The following is a 24396-nucleotide window of genomic DNA, read 5'->3' as shown; positions in this document are numbered from 1 at the left end:
GGTAAACTGCAAATATAAGTTTTCAGGGATGAAATCCATGAAAAAACTGCCAATTTTTATCTCCAATCGTAGAAATGTTATTATTAGATCCTTTTACTTGTCCCTCAAATGTGTTATGTATGCAGTTCACTCCTATTTCGTCATTTTTTTCTCATTTGAGCTTCGCCATTCGTAAATTGACTATTTTTTGCTATCCATACAAGAATGGAACTGACGAACGCATCCTAGAAGGAATAAATATTCCTGTTTGGGAACCAGGAAGAGTTTTAAATAGACCCCAATCTCCGATTCGCACAATCGGTCTTTTTTCAACTGATTCCACTATCAGTTATTTTCGAGAGTCAGGAAATTACATCAATTGACAGACTCGCAAATTACGGTGACTACTAATCTTTGGTTTGCTCCTCTAAAAACCAACAGAATGTTCTTTTTTTAACAACGTGCATTTACCTTCATCATCTACTAATTGTACAAAGGAAAATAAATTTTAAGATGGATCTTTAAAATGGTTAGTGAAATCATGAAGATTAGCTTGTTGAAGGGACTTAAGCATCACAGAGATCTTGGTCAGATGTAGTTTCTTCATAAGAATGGTCGATGTCAGGCTGTCCGTCTTCCTCATTGTCGTCTTGATCATCACCGTGTCCACTTAGTTTTGTTTCCCATATTTAGAACTAAAAGAAAAGTTTTCAATATCTCCCCTAGTTAACTTAATGCCAAGAGAGTTCATCTTCTTTTTCGCTATCTGCCTGAACTTTTGTAACTTATTTGCGAGTTACAAAAGAGTTACAGATACTAATTGTCGGATGGGATCTCCACTTATTTAAGAGAATCGAGTGATCCACTACATCGGTTTCTCTTTTGTTCAAACCGGCAGCAAATTAAGACAGCACCATAGTTGACAAACTGTGCCTCTCTAGAATAACATGTTGAAATTTAAAAATCCACGACAAAAAGTGTGAATTTTGAGGAAAATAACAACAGCAAGCCTTATCGTAAATTTATAGATAAGGCGACATCTGCCAATTTGAATGGTAACAATTTATTTTGGGTGCTTTAAAATTTTAAAAGGAATTTTAAAAAGCGAAAGAATTGAACAAAATTCTATTCACGATTAAGTTATTAGCGAAAAATATCTCGGTGGCTTAATAATGATTTATTGTCACATCAGCTACCCCTGATTTTGTTTTCAAAAGTCTTGCAAATTGCATTCTTTTCCTGAGCACGACAAACAGCTTGTTCCATGTCTATTCTTCCATTATGTACAGAGTTCTTAACTACTTGAATTTTATTTTCAAACGGATACGCACTTGTTTCTTCAAGAATTTCGGTTACAGCTCTTGCCAAATGACATAGACTGTGTACATTAAAAGAAACAAATTGCGGGACAAAAATAATTCTAGTGGAGTATTAGTTGGCCTTTACTTTGACAAGAATCATTCTCTAATAAAAGTGGCATAGCAACATATGTAGCAACATCATGTTTTGATAACTAGTTCTACTTAAAAAACTCTTAAATATTTAAAAAGAGAAGGTCAAAACGAAGTTCGTTTGCTTTCCAACCATCATCAGTTACACTCAGTTAGGTGCTGAACTTCTCTATAGGAATCCTAGCAAAGTCACAAGGAATATCCTTTTGCAAAGCAACAAAAAAATCAAATTGCAACCAAACTTGCAGGACTTAGTCTAATGTTATCGAAAGGACAGTAGAAGTAGCAAATCAATAATTTTTTGTATGTTCCAATAAACACTAAATGCATGTAATCAATATGAACGTTATCAACTGAGTCTTAAAAAACGTCCTCTACAATAGATCTTACGCCTTTTTGTGATTATGATTACAATTACGTCGTTGACGAAAAAAATCACTTTGAAGCATTTAAATCGAGAAATGTTACTCGCCCCCAAGAGCACCTTTGTTGTCATATTAACGGTATCCATAGAATGTATTATGGTTCTTTATGTTCAAAATAAATGAATTCGTCATTCTCATAACTAAAACAATTATTTCGTTACCCTCAACAGAGGGATTGCTCTGCGTCTGCGATGCCGAAAGGTAATTTGAAATATAGTAGAAATAACGGATTGAGACCCTCAATCCCACCCAACCCGCCCGTATTGTCCGTTTGTTACTATTTATTTCATTTACGTATTTAGACGAGGAAAGAGCAATGTTCCAGAATAAAGCAGCTCTCGCCACAACGCCATTAACATAGTCCGTGTTCGGAACCTCTTTGCCGGAATGCCAGTCCCGTTTTTTGTTTCCTTTACCAAGCAGAACATTGTTTATTTGCAAAACTTTGTTATATTCGTGTTTGGAGCCGTTTTTTCGGAATACCGTTTTTTTCCAAACAGCAGCTATCATAATCCTATGTTGTGTCTAATTTTTTCGTTTCTACTGTTGGTATTTATCACAAATTTCTATATTTTTTGGGGGGTTGGGCTCTTTCGCTTCAGTTGTTGTATTTGGCGCGTTATCTTATGTTCTTAAATCACCTTGGCAAAAGTCCGAGGAAAAGGGGGCGTTATATGTAGCGACAAAAAAGAGCTTCAAAGAGCTTAATCTATTGTCTACACCCTTATTAGGGTCTTGATCGCAGAGTGATCCCTCTGTTAATTTACAATTTTCCTTGAAATACAATACCCTTTTTCTTTCTTACATACGTGCATCCTGCACTAAAGTGACCTCGGAATTCTGAAAGTTAAATAACTGACACTTCAAAATTTTTTCCTACTGAAACTTCAATAATGAATTACTTATCAACTAAACAGCCATTAGCTCCATGAGCCATGAAACTAAGAACATGTTGACAATTTTTTATTTAAGTCTCTTGAGAATCTCATGACCTGAGCTCTAATAGACGTTCTACTATTGAAAAATCTACCAATAGTGGAAGCAAGTCTAGTATAGGTCAGGGTCATTCCGCCGAGTTTCGAATTTTTTCGTCGCAAAAAAAATCGATTTGCTTCATTTTTTTATCGCGTGTTCTTCATAACATTAAGAAACATTGTACAAAAGGATTTTTTTTATCGTGAACGGGAAGCCTTCAATTAAATGTTAAAGTTTTGCGCTTTTTCACAAATTTTATGCGCGTTTTTTCATTTAAATGACTGCGCAGGTCATTTAAGTTAATTTTGAAATTTAAAAAAATAACGATAAAAAAGAAAATTTTTTTCTCTTTCTAATGATGTATTTGGAACTTTAAAATTTTTTTGTCTTCATGGAGCAATCTCAGTTCAAAGATTTTTTTTTAAATAGTCAGCTGATCAAATCTCTTCTTTCGGATCGAACCCAAATTTGTACCAGTTATAGGTGGTAGTATGAAGAACATCTGGTAAAAGAATGAAACTTGTTCCGCAATCCGTTCAAGAGTTATGAATTTTTTAATTTCGTTTTTATTCCCTATGCCTTTGATGCACGCGCTCCCTTTCCCCGCGGAGGGAGGGAGGGAGAGGGAGAGGGAGGGATGGTGCGCGCGTACTAAAGGCATAGGGAAAAAAACGAAATGATGCACGCGCTCCCTTTCCCCGCGGAGGGAGGGAGGGAGAGGGAGAGGGAGGGATGGTGCGCGCGTACTAAAGGCATAGGGAAAAAAACGAAATTAAAAAATTCATAACTCTTGAACGGATTGCGGAACAAGTTTCATTCTTTTACCAGATGTTCTTCATACTACCACCTATAACTGGTACAAATTTGGGTTCGATCCGAAAGAAGAGATTTAATCAGCTGACTATTTTAAAAAAAATCTTTGAACTGAGATTGCTCCATGAAGACAAAAAAATTTTAAAGTTCCAAATACATCATTAGAAAGAGAAAAAAATTCTCTTTTTTATCGTTATTTTTTCAAAATTTCAAAATTATTTTAAAGGACCTGCGCAGTGATTTAAATGAAAAAACGCGCATAAAATTTGTGAAAAAGCGCAAAACTTTAACATTTAATTGAAGGCTTCCCGTTCACGATAAAAAAAAATCCTTTGGTAAAATGTTTTTTAATGTTATGAAGAACACGCGATAAAAAAATGAAGCAAATCGATTTTTTTTTGCGACGAAAAAATTCGAAACTCGGCGGAATGACCCGTCATCAAGCTACATTCGTCGTCATTTCTAATCGACATGCTCCGAGTGAACAATCTACTAGCCGAACTATAGCCACACTAGAAAGGGTTACGTCAATCAAGTCCTACCTCGTTGCATTCCTGTTGTTCTTTCTCCTGTGTCAAAAAACCTGTTTCAAGTGGTAGCTGTGCTAAGGAAGGCGGAAGAAAGGAAGCTCTACCGGTTGGCAAATCTCTTCGACGGCCTTCTGTTGAACACCTTATTGCTAGCGGTAGTCAACGTGGTTCAATTGCAAATGTCATTACTAATGTACGACGTGTTCCCGAAGGATTAATTAATCAACGCCCGTCTGGTGTAAAAAATTGTCGCTGTGAGGTACCTGCTGACGCTGTACTATGGGTTGTTTAGGAAATAAATGAGAACGTTGACAATATTCAACGATAAGTTTCTCGAATTTCTTGCCGGATTTATCCATATCACCCTGAAGCAAGAGAGGAATTGGATCCTTTGAAAGAGTTGCCTCTTAGCACCTTAGAAGATTTAGTGGCATTCGAAAATGCGCTCTTTGTCGAAAAAAAAAGTGTGAAGCGTTGGTAAACAGCCATAATTATCCATTTTGTCGTCCGAATTATCCGTTTGTCAAAGTCTACTTCTGCGTTTTATTGTTTATTTCATTTAGGCTCGTTTCGTTCGAAACGTTGGTGGAGTACAGAGGCTGATAGCGTAAAAGAGCATGGAAAGACATTCTTGCGTGAATTTTAGAGTGCTCTGCAACTGGAGCGAGGTAAAGTATGTAAAAAATTATATTAAAGTATTTAAATTTTTGCGATTATTTGAACAGTATTTAATTTGAAAAAAATATATATTTCGTTTTTTTGTGTGAGAAATATTTATAGATTAGCTAAATTCAAAAAATTAGCAAGTTACATAAAAGCAAATAAAGCAACACACGTTTTTCTACTAAATTTTGTTTTTTCTTTTTAGTTTCTTTTATTCTTATTTTCAAATTAAATACTGTTCAAATAATCGCAAAAAATTTAAATAATAGAGATTAAGATTTTAAAGATAAAGAATTTATAGAAAACAATTTTTTTACCGAGGAGAAGTTGGTTTTCCCATAAGACGCTGTAGGCGACAGAGACCAACTTGGACACAAATGAAATTTGCGGATTTGCGGAGAATGCGCAACGCAGGATGTATAACTGCTCCATTAGTCCATTATAATACAAATATGATTATCGCCGCTGTGCCCAAACTGTCGATCGCTTTTATACAAACAATAATAAATTTTGGGTTTGATTGATGAATGACTTTTGATACCGAAAACAATCGAATATAAATTAGTAACAATCGATTACAAATTAGGTCCTTGAGTAGAACCTGTGTATTTCTCTCCATTTTTCCCAATTTTGGGAGATGTTGGTTTTTAGGGTGAATTTCGGAATCAGTGAAATCAAACCGGTCCCTAATATGTAATTTAAGAAAACTGGTCTAGTTCTATTTCTCAAGAAATTTTCATTTCATGAGATTTTTATTCTTGGTTTTTTTAACAGGGGACAAAAAGTTCAGAGGTAGTCATATTTAAATTTCTGTATCTCAATAGCAAATGAGATACAAAGCAACCGCATCGTGCGTTGACGGCCTTTTTTTTTAAGTTGTCGCAAACTGAATCCCTTCAAACTGGGCCACCTCCAAATTCCAGCATTTCATTTCAATATGTCTTGTGAATGTAACTCCTCTATAAAAATACAAGCCTCTAGATTGTGTAGTTTTGTTTGAAGATTGAAGAGTCTATTCGACTCTTTTAAAATTGGCGCTTGCGTTGCTACGCGTTTATCTGGCAACGCTGTTTAATCCTAACAACAGACACCTGTTTATTCGTTATTCGACTATTTTTGTTTTGTTGAAATGAAAAGTCACTTGACAGCTGGTCGGGACAGAAAGAAGGAAGCATATTTATTCAAGCTGTGTTTGTTATTTTTTTTCGTGTCATTCGAAATTTCAGTTTTCCAATTATCCAAATACAAAAGAATTGAATGGAATTCGAAATGCAGGTGGCAAGTTCGGACCTAAAAACAGCAGCGAAAATCCACGACGACGAGTCCTTGGATCTCACCTTTCGTGATTTATCTTTCACGACGGGCAAAGGTAAGCCATTTTCTTGTGCTTCTTTGTGCTATTCAATCTTGAATGCGGCTAATAGTACACCGTTACTGACGATGCAAAGGAAGTGCATTTTACCGTTAGGTTTTTGCTACGTATATGCAGCGGCAACCCCCAATCGAATCAGATTCTTTGTTATGTAATTCAACCATTTAATAACGATACCTGTTTGTAGGGAAAAACGCCAAAAGAATCTTAAATCAAATGAGCGGCGCCTTCAAGTCCGGCCAGTTGACTGTCATATTGGGGCCGTCCGGAGCTGGAAAGTCTTCCCTAATGAACATTCTAGCCGGTTTGAAGTGAGTTGATGTCCAAATTTGAGTTGACAGTTACGCTAGAGTGAAAATCGTGGCATGTTTACAGGACGAGCGGAGTTGAAGGTCAGGTCTACGTGAATGGCGTCGATCGAGAGCTGAAATCCTTCCGGAAACATTCCGTCTACATCAGCCAACAGGATCACCTTTTGACGAATCTAACCGTTGACGAGTACATGATCTCCGCTGCTCATCTTAAACTGGGCAACCGTGTTCCTATCAATGACAAATTATCGATGGTATGCCTCTCATCTTCATTTCGTCAGGAACTTGACAGTGAAATTGGATTTTTTTTTTTTTTTCTAGATTGAACATGTAATGAAAACGCTGGGGTTAACGGAAAGCAGACGGACGCAAATCGGCTGCTTGTCGGGTGGCGAATGCAAAAGGCTTTCGATCGGACTGGAGTTGCTGGACAATCCAGACATCCTCTTTCTTGACGAACCAACCAGGTAAACATGCAACTTTATCTCATGACCGATGATAAAAATCTGTGACTGGAGAACACACAAGACAGAGTTTATTTACTTTTTCGGTATCTTTCGATCGATATCAACCAGTATAACCTTTAATTTACGTATACGAGTTACCAGCACTCTGCTGGTATAGTACAAGATCTAAAAAAAAAGAATGGTGATATGCTATATGTTGTGTTAGACCGTGTTAGACTTTGATACTATTTGTTTACCTTTCTGGCCTACTCTAACCTTAAAAATAGTGTGCGTCAGTCAAATGTTGACTTATTAGTGGGTAAAGTCAATAAGACCCGGACGAATGTTGAGGTCTAATTTTAACAACTGAATTTTCCTGATAGCGGATTGGACAGTTCGGCGAGTTTACAATGCGTTGGATTATTGAGGGAAATTGCCAGGAGCGGCCGAACGGTAATGAGAATTCTAAAAATAAATCTCGAAATTAAACTTCTTTTTTTAATTGTTCTTTTTTTGTTTTGTGATTGAAAAAGGTTGTTGCGACCATTCATCAGCCGAGCTCTCGATTGCTGGATTACTTTGACCACCTATACATTGTAGCTTGTGGTTCGTGCATCTACCAAGGGCCGATCGGGTCGTTAGTGCCTTATTTACAGAGAGCCAATTTGAATTGTCCCAGTTACCACAATCCGGCCGATTTTGGTGACTATTTTCCTTGACAGCCCCTTTCATTTACCTTGAAATGACTAATTTATTAAAAATAATAATTCTTGCGTAGTAATGGACGTGGCTTGTGGAGAATACGGCGACGTACTACCCGGCTTGGTGTCCGGTATCGAGAACGGCCGTCTCGTTTACCAGGAAAATTCCGCGTCAGAGATGGCGATGCAATCTCCTGTTCCTGGTATAATAATCGAAGAATTACTTTGTCAATTTCTCAGTTCTGACACTTCAGAGAATGTTCTTTCGCACAGCTCCCATATTTGAAAGTCAAATGGATGACACCAAGGATGTCACCGTCACTTTGATGGGCGGTGGTGGCTCGAGGAAGAAAGAGAAACCAACTTACTCTGCGCCATTCCACACGCAAGTTGCCGTTCTACTCGAACGAACCTGGAGAATTATTTGGAGAGACAAGGTATACTTAATATCTGCTACTTTGAATTCAATTTTCATATTTTACCGATATTTTATTACCTTATTAAAAAACAGATGCTGACCAAAGTCCGTTTCTTCACTCACGTTTTTCTGGGGCTCCTGGTGGGAACGATGTACTGGCTGGGCGGAAACGACGCGGCAGTGATCCTTAACAACGCCTCGATGCTTTTTTTCAATCTCCTCGTCATTTTATTCGCCTCGACGATGCCCACTGTCGTCACCTGTAAGTTTAGCCAAAACAATCAACATTTGCCCAGTTCTAACAATCTCTTTGTTCTCCGTTCGACAAAACAGTTCCGCTGGAGAGAAAAGTGCTGGTTCGAGAGCACTTGAATCACTGGTACAGTCTCAAGGCGTATTATATCGCAAAAACGATCGCCGACATTCCGTTTCAAGTCCTCTTCCCGGGCATTTACGTGTCGATCGTCTACTTGATGTCCGGTCAGCCGATGAGCGCCGACCGTTTCGCTATGCTCATGGGCATCACCATCTCCCTGGCGCTGTGCGGCCAGGGAATCGGACTGCTGCTGGGCGCTTGTTTCGACATTCAAGTCGCCGTTTTCCTCGCTCCGACGGGCTGCATTCCGTTCGTTTTATTCGCCGGCTTCCTGGTCAATCTCAACTCGGTCCCTTACTACATGTCGTGGATGACTTATTTCAGTTTTATGCGCTACGCTTTCGAAGGATCCATGCTGTCCATTTACAGTTTCGACCGGCCGCTTCTCGCCTGCTCGAAAATGTACTGCCATTTACGCTATCCCCACAAGCTGCTGGAGCAGTTCGACATGGCGGAGAGCTCCTACTTTTTGTCCGTCGTTGGTATGCTGACGTTTTTCCTTGTCGTGCGCGTTATCGGTTATTTCGCCTTGAGTTTCAAGCTGAAATATATGCGTTGAATGTTTGTTTTTTTAACAGGGCGAATCCCTGGTTTGTTAGAGATTTAAAGAACTATAAATACTCAATTTTGACATGACAGTATTTATCTAATTATTCCGTACCCATAGTTACGACTTGTGATCAAATATACGCAATTTCCACATTTTATTTTATTGTTATAAAATAGTCGTTACAAAACTGAATCAAAATCTGATATAATAATAACCAAAATAGATCCCTAGAAATATTTAATAGCTACCGGTATATTGTTGCTTGCTGTTTGGCAGGACAAATATTGAACAGCACTCAAATGCGGCAGTGTTTTAAGTCATGGAAGGCACGAATGATCTATAAAGTCATGGAACATCTCTTAAATGGGTTCAAACTGGGAATTTGAGTTGCAATTTAAATGCTCAGAGAACAAAAAATGTGAAAGCGATTCAACGGACGTGCCTCAGTTTGAAACGCAAGGCCAAGTAACCAGCCGTTCTGATCAGAATGTAATTAACCAACAAACCGACCACAGACCAACTGTAGGAGCTCCTGGTGAGGTCAAATTGCTCTAGAAACTTTTCGGGGAAGCGGAAATGGCAGTAAGATTCCGAACAGCTGAGAGGCGACCGGTCGTAGCCGTAAACGGATAGCATGGATCCTTCGAACCCGTAGCGGGCAAAACTGAAATAAGTCAACCAGCTGATGTACCTCGGGATGGAATCGAAAGTGACGAAGAATCCCGACAGGAGGAAGATGGGGACGATGCTCGTCGGGGCAAAGAACGAAGCCACCTGGATGTCGAAGGCGGCGCCGAAAAAGAGACCAAAACCTTGTCCCACCAACGACAACCAGATCATCATTGCCAGCAGGAGGCCGAAGCGTTCAAGGCTCATCGGTTGGTCGGTCATCAGGTAAACGGGTACTAAATAAACAACCGGGTAGAAAATCTGGAACGGAATGTCGGCCAACGTCCTGGCCAGGTAGTAGGCTTTGAGACTGTACCATTGATTCAAATGCTCTCGAATCAGTACCTCCGTGTCCAAGGCAACTGTAATAAAGAAAAGAATTGATTAGGAAATTTTTTTCTGGTTTAATTTTATGTGGATTTTTTTTTTTTTTACTAACAAGTGAGGACGGTTGGCATCATGGCCGCGGCCATGATGAAGAGCATGTTGAAGAAGATCATCCCGACGTTGTTGAAGATGGAGGCGGCGTCATCTCCGATCTGCCAGTAAAGAAATCCCACCAGGATGGCCACGACCACATGAACACCCAGACGCATCGTCGTCAGGATCTGATTACTCGAAATAATACAATTAAAAACGGTTTAAAATAATAAATAAGAGAAATATACTTTAATAATGAGGTATATACTTTGTCTCTCCATATCGTTCGCCATGTCCGCCCAAGTAAAACAGCCACTTGCGTATGAAATGGCGTGGCGTACATCAGTCGATTTCCAGTCGCCAACTTCTTCTTGGGAAGGCCGCTCAACATGGAAACTTCTTCGTCAGCGTCAATATCTCCGGTATCTGTCGCAATTACAAATTTCCATCGATTGCATGTGTTACAGACCGAATTAAATAAGATGAAATAAATAATCAAATTGACACTTACTATTCTGGCTACTGCTTACCACAGCTGATGTCGTCGTCTCCATTGAAGTATCTTGGTAAACCTTGCGCCCGTTTTCCACACCGGAGACCAGCCTTTCCAGCACGTCGCCATATTCTCCAGAGGCAACATCCAGTGCTGAAAAAGAGATCACAAAAGTTATATTCAACATTTTTTTTTTAATTGAATAACACTGTTCTTAAATAAATACCAAAATCAGCTGGATTGTGAAAACTCGGACAATTCAAATTCATGGATTTGAAGTAAGAAATCAGAGACCCAACAGGTCCTTGGTAGATGCATGATCCACTGGCTACAATGTAGAGATGATCAAAGTGGTTCAGCATCCGAAAACTTGGCTGATGGATAGTAGCGATCACCTAACGAAACAAAATATTAATTTTCTGCAATCAACAAGATTATTTTAGGCTCGTAAATAAAATGTTTACCGTTCTGCCACTCCTGGCAATTTCACGTAACAGGGCAACGCACTGCAAACTAGACGAGCTGTCCAATCCACTAGCCAGGTATAAAAATGAATGATTAACATCACTTACTTAAAACTTAATTTTAGTATAATATTTCACCTGGTTGGTTCGTCCAAAAACAAGACGGATGGATTGTCAATTAGTTCTAGTGCGATAGACAGCCGCTTGCATTCACCGCCGGATAAGCGCGAAATTCGTGTGTGTTGGCTATTTGTCAATCCCAGCGTCTTCATAACGAGTTCTATCTACAAACAAAAAAATTTCACACTTAATTACGGTGGGCTTTATTACGACAAGTTTAGCACCTACTGTCGAAATCTTTTCTTTGTTGGAAACGGCGTTGCCCAGTTTGAGATGGGCGGCGGAGATCATGTACTCGTCAACAGTTAGGTTCCTCAAAAGGTGATCCTTTTGAGTGATGTAGGCAGACTTTTTGCGGAAGGTTTTGAAATCTCGTTCCGCCCCATTGACATAAACTTTGCCCTGTGTTCCACTTTTCCTGTTTCAAAAAATTATTTTGATTAATTTAATAAAGTTGGAAACTATAAAACTCACTTCAAGCCGGCTAGAATGTTCATTAGCGATGTTTTCCCTGCTCCAGACGGCCCTAAAATAGCGGTGAGCTGGCCCGACTTGAAGGAGCCGCTGATTTGGTGTAAAATTGTTTTTAATTTCTTGCCTAAAAAAACAATAAATTTGGGTCAGTTTTTTCACCCAGCCATAAAGATTAAACAAGGGATATACATTTGACACTGTCAAAACAGCACAACAACTTGAGTGAGTTTCCAGTTATAAAAAATATAAAATGCTTTTTTATGATTATTGCTGGACAATTTATTATTGTGAAGTGACAAAATTTACCTTTTCCCACACAATAGCTCAGATCACAGAATGTGAGATCCAGTGAACCTCCCTCTTGGAGTTTGGTTTTGCCTGCCATCAGTGCTGGGCTCCATCCACTTAGTTTAATTTCGGTGTCCATTTTCTAATTTGATATGTAATTTTCGACCCTATTGGCGTTACAAAACATTTTCTTTAAACGAAAGCAATCAGAAGTGTTTAATTGCTGTTTACCTTTTTTTAAAATTATTACAGGTAATAAAAAAACGATAATTTTACAACGACGCTAATTGCACAGAAGTCAGAAAGAAATTTCAAAAAGGACCAAAACAAACAGTAGGCCTAGTTCGAAAACCAAAACACTGGGGCACCTGTTGCTTTGTTTTACAATGTCAATATTGCATCTATTAGACCAAGCTATTGAGTCTCAGGCTCTTAGCTGACAACTGTCAACCACTGAGCGGACACAAACGGTATATTCCACTTCCACCCCAATCTAATCCAACTGGAAATGACTACTCAAGTGGCGCTTGTAGCGGGAAAAAACGATAACGACCTGTTGAAGGTCGTATAATAGATAAACATAGAGACTTTAGAGAGTACAGGAAAAGGAAAGCGCAGGTTATTTTTCAAAGAAAAAAATTAATCGGCTATTTATTCATAAATTATCGTGGCATTTGCCACGATAATATTATTATTATTTTTTTTTATTATTTATTAATTTTTTTGCTTTAGTTGGGTTGACGGAGTTCAATGCCCAATATGGCGTTCATAGGCTGTAAAGCTGGCTGGAATCCAACATCAAAACGGAGTTTTTCCTGTCGAGTGAAAAATAACGTCATCAGTGCTCATTTATTTCACAGCGCTGAAATATCTGAAAATTCGTACCGGAGTTTCTTCAACTGGAAAGAACCGAAATTGCTTGACCAGTGCGGTGATAGCAAATTTGAGCTCTTCCATGGCAAAGCGCATCCCAATGCAGTTGCGCGGACCCGCCCCGAACGCCATGAAACTGTACGGGTTGCGCTTGGCTTTGTTCTCGGGGCTCCACCTGGAAATACGCGTAAAAACATTTTTTCATGATATTTACGACGACGTAATATAAATCCGTTGCGTATTCAATTGAATTACCTTTCTGGATCAAACGTTTCTGGGTCAGGGTAGTATTCCTCTGAGTGGTGAACGGCATAGATTGGAACGGTAACTAAAACTCCTTTTTTTATGTGAACACGACCACCGCCATGATCGTAAGAGATATCTTTCGTACACAGGCGCTCAGTTCTTAATACGAGAGCCAATAAATTATTGATTCAACAGAAACCATTATTTAAAGGCAACTAAGTATTTTTTGTATTATTAATTTTAAATGCTATTAAATTACGCACCGTAGAGCTGCAGGATAAAAGCGCAAAACCTCTTGGATAATCTGTTCGAGATAGGGCATATCTTGGACCATTTCGTGACATACATCTTCCTGAAAAAGGGAAATATACTCCATTAACGAATGCGAAATGATAAGTGCTGAACCTTATAAATAGACGACAGACATAATCTTCCAGTTTCTGCAAGATGGTTTCGTGCAGCTTTTCCTGAATATCCGGATTCCTGGCCAGTTGGAAGCAGGTGTTGGTCAAGGTGGTGGCCGTCTGATCGAACCCGGCTAACAAGAACAGCGTCGACTTTTGAAACGTAACAACATTTATTACAGGCAACACAAAGATAGAAAATTTATTATTCATTACCTGGCCTATCACAATTTCTTTTATCTCCTCGGGTGACCACATCGGCACCGTTTTGCCATCGACTACCTTCGTGAATTCGGAGATGGCCTCTTGGGCCATTTCAATAAAGTCGTGGTATTTCTATAGGCGTGCAAAAATAAATACAAAAGGGACTAAAACCAAGAATTAATTTATGAAAATCTAAATATGTAATACCTGTTCCGATTGCGCTCGCTCTCGGAGAATATTCTCCAATAGTTCGAAAAAGAATTTCAACTGTTTGGTAACAAACATACTTTCGCCAACCAAGGAAAACAACTTGGGGTACATGACTGCCGGAAAATAAACAAGAATGAGTAAATCATAATAAATGAACACTTGAGACTTACAGGGTAGTAAGATGAGTGGTGTTTTATTAGTTGGAGGGTTGAAAATGAACTGAGCATTTTTAATAAACGGGTCGTCTTTGTTACCAAGACTGTCGATTTTAAGGCCAAAAGCGCACCTAGCAATTACGTCCATCGTGAAAGCGCCATAAATCCTGCCATAAATCAATAAAGGAAAAAGGACCGTGAAAGCCCAGGAATTAGTTAAACGAGTTACAAAATGGACATGCGTGTTTTTTTTTTTTAAATTTACAGTTTGGCGTTCATCTTTCCTTCACTTTGGGCGACAGCGCTAATTCTATTACTCAATATTTCAACGCATTCTTTAATCAGCAGCGACATCTGTTAAAAATTAATTCGACAATCTTCAAAACAGCATTTTGGTTGTAAATGTTTTAAATTTACGCGCTTGATTTTCCCAGTAGTGAACGCTGGAGTAACTGACGACCTGATATCCTTCCACTCTTTGCCCTTCACGACTGTCAACCATTTCCGGACAATTTTCGTTTTGAAGTTAAGAGTCTAATCAATAAGATTGAAAAAAAGAAAATGTCTCCTTTACAGCTGTGAGGCAACATTAACTTATTATCCAAACATTAATAATTACTCTGCGGTCAACAAAATGATCAAAATCTTTGACAAAGATGGCCTTGATCAATTCCAAGTCTGTTATCCACAGGTTCGGTTGCGGTCCGTCATAATAACCGAACACTTTGCCGTGCTTTTTCACCAATGACATGTCGTACTCTGAAATACTCTGTAATCATAATAATAATTGTAATGTGAAAAGAGTTGATAATATTCCACGGGGGTCACCTTACCAATTTCCAGATGCCCCACATATTGCCGAAAAAGGGCATTGGTTTGGGGCCAGGAATTCCTTGATCAGAAAAGTAATTGAAGGTAGACGTGACATACCTGTGAATTACGAATTAGTACGAACATACATGTCAGTGTAATGAAAATTAAACGATGAAATTAACGGGGAAAAAAACATGCCTGTAAAAGATGTACAGAGTGCCGACTGTTACCGCCCAAGTGATGGGCGAAGAGAGAATTTCCAACGCATCCATTCAAGGACGAAAGGCAAACCAAACTGAAAGGATGGCGGGGGAAAATAATTTTGTTGCAAACGTGACGGCCATCTGTTGCGTGGATCAAGGACGGACGGCACACAACTTTACTAAATTTGCTCGTTTTCGTTCCAAAAATCGTTGTTTCTGTATTATTTTAAATAAATATACAGTTTCTGTATTTTAAAAAGATAAGAACTTTCAGATTTGAGCGATAGCTGTTGGCCTGTTGCCGCTTTGGGAACTTTTTATCTAAAATTTGATAGTTACTAGGCTATATGAGATACGATAAGAAAAATAAATGAATCCAGCCAGAAATGTGGAAAAAGCAAAAATCAAATAGATTTTATTTCCCTGAATTAAAATAAATTATTGCCCTCTAATTTTTTTTCCAGGTCAGATGCACAGTCATATCCTTGAGACCGAGCCTTTAAAAAATACCTTAACGCATTACAATACAGTACAACAAAAATGTGAAGACTGCTGTGCCATCCACCACAGTGTAGAATAGATATAGTCACAACACATTCGCTAGATCTCTGCTGTGATGAAAAACTCGGAGAGAAAGTGGGACACAGCGGAGGAACGACGCAGCTTCAAACGGATGTATCAAGTGGGATCATGATTCATGACATCGAGCCTTTTAAAGGAAGGAAGCACTCGGAATTGAAGGACAAGTTGATGATTTGTAAATTGTGTGAAGGCGGCATGGCTATCATGGTTTATCATACAGTGATGGTAAAATAATTTTCATTGCATAGAAGACAGTCCTAAACAGTATGAAAAGAGAACTCAACAGATGATCTCGTGTGATATTAACGGGTGATCAGTATTTGAGCCATCTGTTTTGATTGAATAAAATCCTACTCTTTAAAGTTTACCATAACCATAAACAAAAGTATTTTTTTACCAGTTTCATCGATCCTGCCAGGGATCGAACCTGGAATCTCTTGCTCCGTAGGCAAGCGCCTTATCCATTGGGCCACAGGACCATATTATTATAAGTACAATTAAATTTTATAAAATTTCAGGAAATTTGTTGGGGTGGGGTTGATTAAAAACCACTCCTCTTCTTTCTAGTTTATTTAGATAAGAAAAACTTTACTTATAACTGGGATATGAGTTCATTAATTTTAGAAAAAGAAACCTAGAGAAAATTACACAACAATTATTAATCACAACTATTCCTTAATCCAAAGTCATCCTGAATTTTAAAAAAACGCAACCCCTCAAAATTGGGTTTTCATATGTAGGCAACTAGGCATTCATTTTCATTACGCTATAGCATAAAAGAATATTTTAACTAACAACTTCTATTTCTTATTTGAAAATTTTGCTGCGACTAATGAGTTATTTTTTATTTCAAGTGTTTGAAAAAACCGCGTTTACAACTTGTCACCCTAGAGGCGCCATTCGTTGGTATTGAATGAAATCTTGCAGACGAATTCCGCAGTTTTATTCGTAGCTGGTTGTCCCGCTATTTGTATCTTGTGTAGTGTAACTCGGCACATTTACGTTTGTCTTTCGAGTCGCTATTCAAACGCCAAGAAGATTAATAGCTTTAAACCTCCCTTTTTTATTTATTCATTGAGTAATTGTCATTAACAAACCCCGGGTAATTATTGTTTATAATTTATTATTCCTTTCCCTTCTCATATCCAATTTTTTAGTAGAAATGGATGAATTAGCTACCAAGCTGTTTGACATCCAGGCCGTCAAATTTGGTTCCTTCACATTGAAAGGTGGACAAGTATCACCTATCTATTTCGACTTTCGACTGATTATTTCTTATCCCGCTATTTTGGTAGGCAACAATTTCAAGTTAAAAAACTATAACCTACTAATATGTTTTTGCATGTGTCAATTTGATTAGGAAAAAGTGGCAGGGTTACTGTGGAAAAAATGTGCATACAATGCAAATGTTGATCTTATATGTGGTGTTCCATATACTGCTCTGCCGATAGCCACTCTCATCTCGGTTACCAATCGAGTACCAATGCTTCTGAGGCGAAAAGAAGCCAAAGATTACGGCACAAAGAAATTGATTGAAGGTGATTTCAGACCGGGAATGAATTGCATCATTGTGGAAGACGTTGTTACTACAGGAACCAGTGTCCTTGAAACAGCAGTTGAGTTGAGAAAACTTGGCATTTTAGTTACACATGCAATTGTGTTGCTTGACCGTAGACAAGGTGGGAAGGAAAATTTGGCAAAGCATGGCATTGAATTGAGTGCTGTGTTTCATGTAGAAGAGGTAACATCATGTTATTGATCATTAGGCTAAGAATTCATGTGACATTCTCTCTTTTTGTTTCAGATCATGGCATCCTTGGAAAAACAAAGCAAAGTGGATCACAAAGTTGCTGAAGAAGTTATGGACTTCATTAGAGGCCACCAGCAGTCTATAGTGTCTCGAAATCCTCGCCTGCATGAGTCGCTTGAGGAACGTAGATCCAGTTCTAAACATCCTGTAGCAACGCGTCTGTTCGAATTGATGATGGCAAAGAAGTCAAATCTATGCGTTGCTGCTGATTTGACAAGTTTGGATGAAGTTATCAAGTTGGCAGAATCCATTGGCCCAAAGATTGTTGTTCTCAAGATTCATGTCGACATTCTAGAAGATTTTTCTTTGGCTAAAATGAAGCAACTAAGAAAGGTCGCCAAAGCTCACGAATTTCTCATCATGGAAGATCGGTAGATGAAATTGTTGTAACTTACTTTGTTCACGTTAACTGATTTATCGTTTTCATTTCAGAAAATTTGCTGATATTGCTAACACAGTGCAGCAGCAGTTTCACGGAGGCGTTTACAAAATTAGTGAATGGGCCGATCTGATTACTGCTCATCCACTTGCAGGACCAGAGATGATTACTCACTTGTTTGGTGATTCTTCATCCGATAGCCGTCGAACTTGTGGTTGTGTTCTCATTCTAGAAATGAGCACCAAAAATGCTCTCACCAGCCAAGACTACTCGAAAGGTTTAGACAATAACCTCCATTTCATTAATTTTTACACCATTTATCAATCTTAATGTGTCAATTACAGAAGCCGCTAAGTGGGGCTTGATTGCTTCCGATATTGTTGCTGGTTTCGTTGGACAGTCTCCACCAGATGCTGACTTCTCTGGCTGGATCCAATTTACACCCGGTGTCAATTCCGCATCCAAGTCTGGCGATTCCAAAGGGCAGCAGTACTGTTCACCGGCTGAAGCGGTGCTGGAACGTGGCGCCGATATCATCATCGTCGGCAGGGGGCTGATCAAGAGCTCCGACGTGGTGGCTACCGCGGAGAACTATCGCTCTGAAGGCTGGACCGCTCTCACTAAACGAATCACTAATCCTTAATAGATCTACTTATTTGCCACTTTTGAATGAGTGATGGGAACACAAAACTGTGATTGCTGATGGCCGTACAAGGCGTTATCTGCTTTAATACAATATTTTGTTTGTTTTCAAATCATCGTCTGTAGTTTAGGCAACAACTTATGCTCTTCCCACGCATTGTTCACCGCTATTACCCGTTACCCGAGAGATTAGTATTTAATTATTTTATGTTTAGAATTTTAGACAAAGATTTCTTAGATGTCAAACCAAGATTTTCTTTCTATTAAGTCTACCTCCATGTCGTTAAAGGCGAGCAAGACATCATAATTGCCGTGTATTTTCGATCGAATTTACCCTGCTGCTGGTTGTGGACTTGTGGTTATAGTCTTTCATTAAGCACAAATTTCCCGCGCTTACGCCTGTGATGTCTTTATTGAAACGCTGGCACAACTTTCCAAGTACTCCATTGCTCCATTTATACCCGCCTCGAACGAAGACATCTTTTCTTTTGCGGTTTACAGATGAAGGTATTTCCCTATCGTAAATTTACTCAACTGATGGTTTACAAATTTCACACTTTTTGGTTATGCTCGTAGTTATACAGTAAGAAGGTGAACAAATAGTCGGGAGTTGTTATGGTATACCACATTTATTTGTTTGTACTGTTAATAGCTGATGGCTGTTACGATTGCTACGCTTCTACCCCTGATACTTGTAAAAATTGTTCTAGAAAAAACAGTACACAGTAGGAGAGGTGGTGTCCTACTTAAAATGTCGTCGATACCCTGCCAACTGAAACTTTGTTACGGCCGAGCACCGACATGTGCGCACAATAAATTGAGTGTTGTCCAACAGCCAAATTGCTCCAAAATCAAGTGATGCTTGTTACTGGCTTTTAAAAAAGGTTTTTAAAAACCAAAAGAAAAAGAATAACCGTCACCGCATTAACCACGCGTACTCATTTATGGCTCGTTTGGCAGTATTTGAGTAACTCGAAAGTAGCCAAAAGCTGACTGGACCAGGGCGGGGAGTGGAGAGAGTGAGGGAGGCCAAAAATAAAATGGAACATTTAGAATACGGACGTTTGATTGATAGTGGAAGGTGTGTTGAGAAATGATCACATTTTTGCTCACTTTTACGAGATCGGCTTCTTTCTTTAAAAACCACACGTTCCACATGAAACGATTTAATACGTAACCGTCTAACCGAGAGGGATCACAATTTGAGTGTCTGAATGCGGTCGAATTAATTGTTACCGCAAACACTGATTTTCTTTTTCCTACGAAAAACAAAAAGAAGAAAAACAATTTCCCATGTCGCTTTGCGGTTTTCCAGGGCACATAGATTGCTTGTTGATTTGTCGATTCACACTTCTTTTTCTTTGCCCGCCCCAAAAACAAACGAGGATAATACGACGGAAGGGAGCAACCGAAATTATGCGCTTGAAAGGACGAACTATTAAAGTAAACGACTGTAATGTTCATATGGTTTCTCGTAAAGCAGAAAATATCATTGATTCACATATCAGTTTTGAAAGACGCCAACAGCCATTCAACTAACAACAGCAGATGTATGGGAATCTTTATTTTTATTTTTTATTTTTTTTTGTTTAACGGATATCATATATAGTTCTCGTCGCAGGAAGCAGGAGGTGATGCTGGACTCTCGAGATGTAGAAGTAGAGATATGACCAAATCCATCATGAAGAAAAGGAATCGGATTGGCGATCAAAAGAAATGCGACTCGGCAGTGAAACCAGTCTCAGAGATTTGAAAAAGGAACTGCTGCCGTGTCGCAATTAATTTAAAAACGAGCATGACATTGCATTAAATGCTCTTCCATCAGATCTTGACTCCTCATATCAATTTATCTGCATCAGTCCAAGGTACCGAATTGGCAAAATGATTCATCCTTTTTTTTTTGGACAACAACCCAAGACTTAAGCGAAGTCAACCCTGATTGGAAAAATTAGAACTCCAAACCTGACGTAATAGAGAAAAAGGGAAACACATCCATGGACTAACAATGATTTGCAAAGGGATGTCGGTTGCTATGGAAAGGGAAAACAAACAGTTGCGGGGGAGCCGGTTGACTGTTACGGTTTCTGCGCGAAGAGCGGGACAATTTGCTGGAGAGTAGGTTACAGCACAATCACCAAACGAGACTCCGTATAGCTCTGACCACAATCGAAGAATCAGCTAAACGAGGCGAAGAAGCGAACACCGAGACGAAAATAAGCTAGACCATCGAAGAATATACGGAATATACCGCCGTTGTCAATGAAGAATCAGACGTATCCTGACATCATCGCGACTAATACCTTGAAAATAAGTGTGATGGCTCATAAAAGGAATAAAAACCCCAAACCGTGATGTCCCCACCAACCTCTTGGTTAGCGTAAAATTCTTGGTGGAGGAAAGCGTCAACGAGTTGGAAAAGACAAAGTGCAAATCTGAAAGCCAAGAAGTGTAAAAAGGTTTGCAAAAGAAGGCAATGTCCGAACAAACCATCTGCTGTCATCTGTTGTTCCATGTTTTTTATTTTATTAAATTTTCTTTTTTAAATAAATCTTTCTTTTTGGAAGTGAATTTTATTAATGAAATTAATAAAAAATCCCGTCGTCTCGAGAGACGATAAAAGCACAAATAATTAACGATTACATCTGCCGGATGCATGTGCTGTTGTCGCTCTGAGCGGTTACTTTTATTAAATAAATTTCGTTTGTTTATCTAATTAAGGTTTGAGTTGGTTGTCGCTCTATAAAGTATTTCTTAAGTTGATTTTCAAAATTTACTACTCGCTGGTGCTTTGTTTTCGAATTTGTTCTGGGTATTGTTTCAAATTTGTATTCAGCACATTGTGCCGTATCATGTTATATACCCAAAAGCGGAAACGGGCAATTGAATTTCACCTTATTACAGCAAGCAAGCGGTCAAAGAGTCCACAGTGAGGAGCCGTTAGTCTCCGGAACATGTTCAAATCAAACGGTAAAATCTAATATCGCAATGTCACTTAAATACAAAACGCTGTAATATCGAATTGACGCCAAGTAGTTTTTATTTGGTTCTCTAATGTTCCAAATAAGGAAATGCAGAACTTAAAGGTTAAAGATGCTGACTTATGAGGAGAAATGGAGAATTCAATTCAACTAGTGATGACACTCCCCGTTGCGCTTATGGGCCGAAATACCTGGGTGGGCCGGTCGCGTTGAATAGTCGAGTAAGTCACAATCCATTTCATTTGCAATCAGGGCCGTCCTAACTATGTGGTTGTTTCAAATGCATAGTAACAATAGCGGTATTTATATCTAACGTATATACCCACGTGGGATAATAGCAATATCAACGACCGTACAATATGGTAAATATTCTTCAAAAAAACTCGTGCAATGATCGTCGACTTTGTATAGCGAGACGAGAGCCGAAAATGGTTAAGGAAATCGGAAAAGTGTCGTAGTTTCAAGCGCGTTTTGAGCTTCAGTTGTATTGCAATCCGATTCCTTCAAGGATAACTTGGAGCAATAAATAACAAGAATCCGCTGTATTATATCGCAGAAATGAATAACGCCAAATCATGATTTTGTATCGTCTTATTGTGGGGACCGCTGTGGAATGGCGAGTGTGTTTACCGCGTAGATCAAAGAATATATAGCATGATACCGTTTCTACGATTGTGTTATTACTTATCGGTATAATTACAAACCGTGAAAACGGCTATTGAATAATTATCAAATTCCCTGGTGAATCTTTTATTCAATTTTTTTTTTATTGTACGGTATTAGAAGCTCCCACCTACTGGTTTGCACAACTCCCGCTAATACTACGCGATCTAGTTGGACAGCATCCCGATTCCAGGAAATGAAGCACTTTGGAATTTCAGCAAGAATCTACGAAACCTTAGCAGTAGCTATATAGCCCTATAATTTACAAGGACCAGCTAAGGGTGCTGGGGAAGGAGGAGCCGGGACTGAAAATATTTTGTCCTTCTTACCAAATCCACACGAAAATGAAATCAGAAGTTATAGCGAAGAATAATTCAATTATTTTTAAGGTGTTCCGCTTATTGTTTATTGTTAAGTGAAATGAGAAATGTATGGCAAAAATAAAAAATAAAATTGAAGGAAAATAATATTGTCCCTCTTTAAAACGACGACAGACAGCAATTGCCTTCACAAAAGTGTTCCAAATTGTTTTCTGTTTTGTCGACTACATAGTCCCATGCTGACTGCAAATTCCGCCCCATAAAAAAGCCAATGTACACAACAAACTTTTGGTGTCCCTTTTACGATACACAAGGATGTGGTAAGGTCCGAATTCACGGAAGAGCAGCAGTAGCAATTCAACACAGCTTTCGGCACCAACAAATGAATTGTACAGGGCAGTTTAATTTTCGGAGGTAAAAAAAAACGGCCCCCAACAATGACCAAGTTGGTTTTTATTATTGTTCCATATTTCGTCAATCAGCAGTTTGCCAATAATAAAAAAAAAATACAAATTACAAATTAAAGCTAAAAACTAAGTCAATTAAAATGTTTAGTAGCATAATTAAACTATGTTTGAATGGTAACGAAGCTTAATTCCGTTACTACTATGTAGACGACGCTTATTACTTTATTAGCTATCGAGCAGGACGTTCACACATTAAGACACTAATATGCCGAGTATAATGTACAATAAAGCCGACTAATATAATTCACTGTTCTATTTGTATGTTCAACTGTTAGGAATTATATCATTATCAGACATCTAGGCCTTACAGCGCATCATCGTGATCACCGAGGAAAAAAGTAGAAATTGCGAATGGAAATAAGAAGGAAGTAAACTGCACTGGAACGAAAAAAAAGGAGCAATAAAATACATAGATTGGAAAGTATTTAACCAGATATATACGCAGCAGCAGGTGTCAGCTAAAGGATGGAGCACTCTGCTATATAAGGCTATACACAGCACATATACTACACCGCTAGTCGGTTATTGTCGTAAATCCAAAATTAAGGTGGCGTTACACAGTACGTACTCGACTACCTCTGCGATACGATCAGGTGCCGCCCTTACCTTCTGCTATAAACGTATTGTGTGGGATATACGAGAAATAGAAGGAGAACATATTTGCACGTATAAACTACAAAGTCTCCAACTCGCACTACATATAGTGATGGGGGAAATAGCGATAGAGATAAATGTGCGTTATTGAACATATGCTCCAGACAAAAAAAAAAAAAAAAAAAAAATGCGGCTTAGATCTCCGTGACCGTCGCAGCATTAAGTTTCGTCTCATTACACACTCTTATACTTCCATAAGGAGCGCGATATTGGTCCATACATAAGCGGTCTGGTGAGATGGCGAGGTCGCATTTGAATCAGTCTCTCTTCACCACTTCGTCTGTCAACAAGCCTAGAAATAAGAGTTGACTACCCCAAGATTTCTGTCATTATAGCTTGCAAGCTGACTAGACTAGTAAATTATATAAAGTTTGTGCGCCTGTTTCTTTTTTTTTTTGTTTTTTTTTTTCAATCATTACTCACAAGTATTAGGCCTATAGCGCAGTGCTCAAAGTTGGATGATACATATGCAAACTTCATTACGTCGGCCTCTCTGATCATCGCCATGCTAAACTTCATCACAGAGAACCGTGTTTTATTTGTTATCACTTCATTGGTATTTGATTTTTCCTTCTGGTTCCACAGAATATGTTTGAAAGAAAATCACATTCATTAATGATTGGAATTTTAATTTCTATTGAAGTTTATCCTGCCCACTCTTCTCTGCGCGTGGAAACCAATAAAAGAGCCGGCAGAGAAAAATGTCCAGCAGAAGATCAAAAACGACGTCTTCAGCTTGACGGACGCCTACGAGCTGGGAGAGCAGCAGGTTGTTTACCTTGACAGTTTTGCAAGCAAACTGAGTCGAGAGGAAACTAAAGTTTCGAACATGAGACCCAATCGATACGGAACGGC

The 24396-nt window shown here is 38.7% G+C and overlaps 4 protein-coding genes and 1 non-coding gene across 6 annotated transcripts; 2 read left to right on the top strand and 3 right to left on the bottom strand.

Moving 5' to 3' along the window:
• Positions 1-5926: 5926 nt before the first annotated feature.
• Positions 5927-9167, top strand: LOC124194958 (ATP-binding cassette sub-family G member 4-like). 2 transcript variants are annotated; one of them, XM_046589367.1, is made up of 11 exons: positions 5927-6026; positions 6112-6205; positions 6396-6519; positions 6584-6773; positions 6841-6986; positions 7349-7418; positions 7499-7667; positions 7744-7869; positions 7940-8103; positions 8178-8346; positions 8418-9167. In XM_046589367.1, the coding sequence occupies exons 3-11, from the start codon at positions 6425-6427 to the stop codon at positions 9017-9019; spliced, it is 1731 nt and encodes a 576-aa protein (XP_046445323.1). In that variant the 5' UTR covers positions 5927-6026; positions 6112-6205; positions 6396-6424; the 3' UTR covers positions 9020-9167. The 2 variants fall into 2 exon arrangements, with proteins under 2 accessions (XP_046445323.1, XP_046445322.1); XM_046589366.1 differs by having other exon boundaries at positions 5936-6004.
• LOC124194959 (ATP-binding cassette sub-family G member 1-like) lies at positions 9148-12309 on the bottom strand. The gene is made up of 11 exons (XM_046589369.1): positions 12170-12309; positions 11957-12105; positions 11651-11774; positions 11405-11594; positions 11195-11340; positions 11057-11126; positions 10819-10987; positions 10611-10745; positions 10368-10525; positions 10119-10287; positions 9148-10041 (listed from the first exon to the last, which is right to left on the bottom strand). Exons 2-11 carry the CDS (start codon positions 12075-12077, stop codon positions 9440-9442), a joined length of 1884 nt encoding a protein of 627 aa, XP_046445325.1. The 5' UTR covers positions 12078-12105; positions 12170-12309; the 3' UTR covers positions 9148-9439.
• A 248-nt stretch (positions 12310-12557) lies between these two features.
• LOC124194960 (cytochrome P450 3A2-like) lies at positions 12558-15258 on the bottom strand. The gene is made up of 13 exons (XM_046589370.1): positions 15042-15258; positions 14864-14960; positions 14650-14799; positions 14448-14564; positions 14296-14384; positions 14046-14197; positions 13873-13988; positions 13678-13797; positions 13483-13614; positions 13321-13409; positions 13067-13216; positions 12824-12986; positions 12558-12753 (listed from the first exon to the last, which is right to left on the bottom strand). Exons 1-13 carry the CDS (start codon positions 15113-15115, stop codon positions 12667-12669), a joined length of 1536 nt encoding a protein of 511 aa, XP_046445326.1. The 5' UTR covers positions 15116-15258; the 3' UTR covers positions 12558-12666.
• Positions 15259-16034: 776 nt separating this feature from the next.
• Trnar-acg lies at positions 16035-16107 on the bottom strand. The gene has a single exon. It is a non-coding gene; the product is annotated as a tRNA-Arg (tRNA).
• Positions 16108-16569: 462 nt separating this feature from the next.
• LOC124194961 (uridine 5'-monophosphate synthase-like) lies at positions 16570-18572 on the top strand. Its single transcript, XM_046589371.1, has 6 exons — positions 16570-16730; positions 16789-16919; positions 16989-17369; positions 17433-17809; positions 17871-18094; positions 18162-18572. The coding sequence occupies exons 2-6, from the start codon at positions 16791-16793 to the stop codon at positions 18458-18460; spliced, it is 1410 nt and encodes a 469-aa protein (XP_046445327.1). The 5' UTR covers positions 16570-16730; positions 16789-16790; the 3' UTR covers positions 18461-18572.
• The last annotated feature ends 5824 nt before the right edge of the window (positions 18573-24396 follow it).

The sequence above is a fragment of the Daphnia pulex genome, chromosome 5 (assembly GCF_021134715.1).
Source record: "Daphnia pulex isolate KAP4 chromosome 5, ASM2113471v1".
Classification (NCBI taxonomy): domain Eukaryota; kingdom Metazoa; phylum Arthropoda; class Branchiopoda; order Diplostraca; family Daphniidae; genus Daphnia; species Daphnia pulex.
The sequence above is the reverse complement of the archived record's forward strand: the minus strand, read 5'-3'. Positions and strand labels throughout refer to the sequence as shown.